Here is a 6,000-nt window from a genome sequence, read left to right as displayed (position 1 = left end):
AGGCTTAGATAGGGTCAGCCCCCAGACAGGTGCTGTGTTATAGCAGCTCCCTTTCTGGCCCCCACTGTACTGTCCTGCAAGCTTAGGGACGCTCTGTCCCCTGTGGGAGCCTTGGGTGAAGTTAAGTAGCCATCTGAGGGGCGGGGCGGGGCCAAGGCTGTTATTCACGGAGATTACATTGTCCAGCCTGAGCATTTTGTTCTAACAGGAGTCCTGCCACCCGCTTCTTCAGCAGCTCCCCCGTGCCTCAGGCACAAAGTAAACTCCTCCGGAGAGTGACTGTTGGACCAGCCTGGGGTAGAGCCGCTTGCTGCAAAGGGCGGGTTTGGTGGGTCCTAGGTGAGAGAGGACCCCTTCCCTGCTGCAGCTGTCCGGCAAAGTTTGGCAGATGGAGTGTGGACGGTGCCCAGCCAGTGCTGGGAAAGCTCCAGTCCCCAGAGAGGGAGGAGCCGCTCCCCAGGTGGGGCAGGTGGGGCACCTGAGCTCAGGTGTGTCCCGGGCTCTGGGAGGTGATTGCTCCCTGGCTAGTGCCAACAAACCAAAGCGGACTCTTGGCCCCAGGATACAGCTCTGGGAAACTGCTTTTGTCTCACAGACTCTGCCTCGGAGGAAGGCCATGGAAGGGGTAAGGCGGGTCAGTTCCATCTCCGCTTTCTCTGTGTCCTTTCTAGAGCCTGCCCACGGCTGTGGGAAAGGGCTGCCTCTGCCTCCTGGAGAGGAGCAAACACATGTGCTGCTTGTGCAGTGCAAGGTGGTTCGCCCTGGCCTTGCTCCAGGGTGAGGGGACTTGGGGGGTGGAGCGTGAACGGTGTGCCTCCTGCCACCTCCGGGGGTGAGGGAGCTAGGGCCTCTGGGGAGTGGTGGCATGAGGGGTCCTAACTCTCACTGCCCTTCCCCCACTGGGTTTCAAACCTATCCCCCCAGCCTGGGGCTATGTGCCTGTTGGATTTTCTCTGTTTGTTTGCCCTTGTGGGCCCTGCTGGTCCCCCTGGTGATCAGAGGGTTTCCTGGTCAGAGGGCCGGGCTGCCCCGTGCTCTTTGGTGGCTGTGGCTTTACCGTGAGCTCTGTTCCTCATTAGCTGTGTGGTCTGGGGCAAGCGAGTTCCTCCTCCTGCGTCCCCTGTGTTCCTCACTCATAAAATAGGATGACTATTAGAGTAACTAGTTGGTGAGATTATTGGAAGTGCTTGTAAAATTAGAGATGACCCTGGGCTGGTGCCCAGCGCCAAGCCAGGTGGACCCGCGTTCCTGCACGGCGGTGCGCTGTTGGCGTGGTTGCAGAATTCCTCAGCAGAATGCCCTCCTCCCTTTCCTTCTCCAAGTCTTTACTCCCCTCTTTTCCCTTCTTCAAAGTCCATTTCTTTCCAAGGTGGGGGGCAGGGAAGTGTTTTTTCATATGTTCTTTATTAGACATTTGGAGTCAAGTCGTTTTCTCCCATGAATCATCTGGATTCCCTTCCCCGAGGTTTGGTTTGAAGTTGGGGGGTGGGGGAGGGACACATCTCCTCTGTCAGCCATCAGGAAACAGCTCCCTTTTGTCCCGCCCGGGGCAGGAGACCCGTCTCTCTGGCTGATCAGTCCAATCAGCTGAGTTTGGAGAAGAGGGAGCAAGGGCACGCTGGTATTCCATCTCCCTTCTGAATTCTCTCCCCCTAACCTGTGGCTCAGCAACGGCTGAGAAACTCCTCCTTGATGTGGAAATGTCAGGCTGAATGGAGTTAGTGTGGTCGTAAGAAAGAGAAGGTGACATATTTTGCCCTCTCTGATCTACTGAGGTGTGCACTGGCATCCGTTGGAGTCTATCTACATATTAGCACAGTTAGATCAATACCATTGGCCCCATTTTGGTGGTGGTTGCTGTTTAGTTTTTGCCAAGAGAGGAAACTGATGGTCAGAATGTCACTTACCCCGCATCCTACAGCGAGTTGGTAGCAGTGCTGGAACAGGAGGGGGGCTGGTCAATAACAAATATGGAGTGCCAGCTGTAAGCCAGGGATCGCAGGCCAGGATTCCAACAGGCCAGCCAGTGAAATGTTAGGCAATTGAGAAAAAAAAGTACAAAAGGGCATGTTAGCTAATGTCGTGATGCAACTTTTTCTGCTCACGCAAAGGAAAAAAATATCAGAGCAATATGGGTCATTTCTCATCTTGGAGGATTTTGTTTTGTTTTTAAGAAGTTGACAAAATATTCATCAGTGCCACCTGTGTGTACCGAGCCCCTGCACTGTCAGGTGTTGGTGGATGAAGCCGTGAGCCAACCAAAAATGCTGCCTTTATAAAACCTATTCTAGCAGAGGAAACTACAACAAATATATATATTTATTTTTTAAATCATACACATATATATTAAATATATATTTAAATATACATAAATATATGTCATATATAACACATTATATATAGCATACATTATGTAATATATAATATACATTACACAACACACATTATACATAAAATACATATTATGCACATATAATAGGTGAAATGGCAGTGATTACAATGTAGAAATGGAAAGCAGGGAAGGGTTTAAGGATGTTGAGAGAGCAGGCAAGGCTATTTTATTTGTTTAAAGATTTATTTGTTTTAGAGAGAGCGTGTACACGAGTTGGGGGAGGGGATGAGGGAGAGAGAATCTCCAGCAGAACCCCCAACCCCCAACTGAGTACAGATCCCAATTGGGGGGATCCTGAAATCATGACCTGAGGTGAAATCAAGAGTCAGATGCTTAACCCACTAAGCCCCGCAGGTTCTCCCAGGGTAAGGCCATTCATTGTAAATGGGATCGTTTTGAGAAAGGCATCCACAGGTGACATTTGAGCAGAAACTGAAGGTAGTAAGGGAGTTGGCCATGTGGGTGTCTTAGGGGAAAACTTTCTACAGAGAGAGAACAGTAAATGCAAAGGCCCTGAGAAGCTTGTCAGTGTGTTCAGGGGTAGCAAAATGTCCTGAATGGCTGGCCTGGAGGAAGCAGAGAGTGGTCAGATCATGCAGGGCCCCGGCACTTCTGCCTTTCCTCTGGGAGCGGAAGCTCTGTCTGAATGTTGTGAGTGCTGTAATGGAATGGTCCAGCTTGGATTTTCAAAGGATCACCTGGTTGTTGTTTTGAAAATAGATGAGAGGGAGAACAAGAGCAGACTCTGGCTGACCTGTGAGGAGGTGATAGCCCTCCTCCAAGCAAGAGGGCGTGGTGATGCAAGCCAGGGTTTTCGCAGTAAAGGTGACCAGAAATGCTCATGTTGGGGGTACAGCACCAACGTAGGGTCAGAAGAATTTACTGATGGAGTGGATAAAAAAATGTGGGGGGTGGGCGGGGAAAGAGGACTCGTCCATGACTTCAAAATGCAAAGCCTGAGCCCCTGGAAGAATCTGAGTGAGTTGACTTAGGATGGAACCTGTTTGCAAGATGTCCAAGAGTTCGTTTTACTTTTCCACGAAATTGTGGGATATGGAGAAATGACTGTTGCTTTGGGCAGCTCAGTTTGGGAGTGGTTTCTTCTGCGTCAATAGATATCTGAACGATGAGATATCCTTCGCTGTTTTTAGTCCTAAAAAAAGTATCCTTCTCCCCCATAGGTAGAAGTCTCGAGAGAATTCTGTAAGAATGTGCTTTATTATACAGTTTAGGCATCCAGACAGAAAGGTTGAGGAGTCTTCTCCAGAGCTGTCATGAAAGGATGCCTCGGTGATCTCCCCCAGCCACAGAGATTTGTACTTATGCACGGGGTCTTGGCAAGAGAAACGCTTGCACAGCACTTTTTGTTTTTGTTTTTAAAATATTTTACTTATTTATTTGACAGACAGAGATCACAAGTAGGCAGAGAAGCAGGCAGAGAGAGAGGAGGAAGCAGGCTCCCTGCGGAGCAGAGAGCCCGATGCGGGGCTCAATCCCAAGACCCTGGGATCATGACCTGAGCCAAAGGCAGAGGCTTTAACCCACTGAGCCACCCAGACACACCTACAAGAGCATTTTGTTTTTTGGGTTTTTTTTTGTTTTTTGTTTTTGTTTTTGTTTTTTTAAAGATTTTATTTATCAGAGAGAGAGAGGGGGAGAGAGCGAGCACAGGCAGACAGAATGGCAGGCAGAGGCAGAGGGAGAAGCAGACTCCCTGCTGAGCAAGGAGCCTGATGTGGGACTCGATCCCAGGACACTGGGATCATGACCTGAGCCGAAGGCAGCTGCTTAACCAACTTAGCCACCCAGGCGTCCCTACAACAGCATTTTGAACTGGGAATGCTTTTCAGTCAGGATGCTTACCAAATGGCACTTGAGTCTTGATGAATGAGCCTTGAAGTTGTAGTTGAAAGACCTGTATTGATGTTTACCTCTGCCTCTTACTAGTCAAGTGATTTCAAGCAAGTCCTTGAATAATAAAAGGTAGGATCTGGGAGATTTCTCAAAGCCCAAGCAGACTAACAACTCCCATTTCAGAGATGGGGAAGCTTGGGGCCCACGGGGAAACGTGGCCACACCCGTGGTGACCGCTTCCTCACTGTGCCACACATACAGTGAATGCCCCATGACTGTTCTCCTTGGTTTTGAGGCATCAGTCACAGCAGCCATCTAGTCACTCCAGTCTTGCAAGAGAGAATGTCAAGAAAACAGACAATTTGGGTACTAAATGAAAAGCGGAGTGATGAAGATATCTAAGTTTTGACAGGAAGCACTCAAAATGGATGCTTAACCCAAAGTGGGGATCATCCCAGGCTCATTAGAAAAATTGGTGAGAGATGGAGGAAGGAGAGATGGGGAGGAGGGAAGGGGACATGAGAGGGTGGATAGATAGGGAGAGGGAGGGAGACAGAGACAGGGAGACACAAAGACAGGGAGAGACAGAGACAGAGAACAGAGCCAGAGCCAAATTCCCAGAGGGCCAGATATCCAAAGACTGAATAGCATGTTCTCTTTGTCCTCTAAGCCAAGAGCGCCCGGAAGGGTCTTCACCTCCAGGATGGGAAGAGTGAACTAAATGTCACCCTTGACGTTTCCTTGCCCTCTGACATTCTGGCACCACGGGGCTTTTTCAGAGTCAAGGGTGGCTTATTTTTGACAGAGCTGAGTCTAGAACCCAGTTCTGAATGCCTGTAGAACTCCTTCGCAAGCCCTCAAGTGCAACTTCAGCGGGGTTTTATTTTGTTTTTTTGTTTTTTGTTTTTTTTCCTGGATCATCTGATTTTTAATGAGTAAGTCACAAGACAGGGTATGTGTTAAGAGAAGAAAAGAAAAAAGAAAAGTCGCCCAGCCCATGGAGAGGGATAGTACTGGAAAGGACTGTCTCCTATTAAGAGCTTGTTCTGGGGAGAGCAGAGTGCACTGGGGATTAAGATCAGATTGCCAGGGTGAGGTTTCTTGTGAGTTCCAGAAGAATCTCTGCAAAGGGGAATAGGGAAGCTCACTCCGCCATTCACAGTTCTGAAAGACTGGCCCCATCACTCCTGTCTATGCACTCCATCCTCCTGCCCCTCCCCCGCCCCTTGTGCCCCAGTCTGGCATCTCCCCATGTACACATTTCTTTCCAGAATGCTGATTTCTACTCTAAGACTCTACACAGCTAACACCTCCCTGAGAAACCTGCCCCAGACCCTTGGTCACAGATGGTCTCTCCTCACCTTGCAAGAGCTCAGCCCTTGAAGCAGACCCCATCCAGGTCTGGACTAGGAGCTCCCAGAGAGCAGGGATAGGTTTTACTCACAGACGCAGCAAGGCACGGACACCGAGCAGCCTGACTGGTCTCCTTTTCTGGCTCTGCCATTTACTAGCTGTTTGGCCTCGAGCAAGTTACTGAATTGCTCTGTGGCCCCATTACCTCACTTGTAAAGGGACATAATGGTATTGACTTCTTAGCGGTCAACTAGGTTTAAATAAGTTAATACATACCAAGAGCTTGAACAGCTCCCAAAGGCAGGTGATTCTACACACTAAAATATTAGTTATCATCGTAATGAACTGCTGTGTCTTGAATTGCGTCCCATCCTCCAAAATCCATACCTCGAAATCCTAAC

The 6,000-nt window shown here is 49.2% G+C and overlaps 1 protein-coding gene across 1 annotated transcript in view; it reads left to right on the top strand.

Moving 5' to 3' along the window:
* The first annotated feature begins 226 nt into the window (after nucleotides 1–226).
* Nucleotides 227–6,000, top strand: part of FYB2 (FYN binding protein 2) — a 120,161-nt gene continuing 114,387 nt past the window's right edge. Inside the window, exon 1 of the mRNA XM_045064593.1 lies at nucleotides 227–625. Coding sequence (XP_044920528.1) covers nucleotides 389–625 — 237 coding nt within the window. The 5' untranslated portion in view covers nucleotides 227–388. The remainder of the gene's footprint in view (nucleotides 626–6,000) is intronic.

The sequence above is a fragment of the Mustela putorius genome, unplaced genomic scaffold (genome assembly GCF_011764305.1).
Source record: "Mustela putorius furo isolate JIRA1106 unplaced genomic scaffold, ASM1176430v1.1 tig00003853_pilon_pilon_pilon, whole genome shotgun sequence".
Classification (NCBI taxonomy): Eukaryota; Metazoa; Chordata; class Mammalia; order Carnivora; family Mustelidae; genus Mustela; species Mustela putorius.
This window is presented reverse-complemented; position numbering and strand designations above follow the sequence as displayed.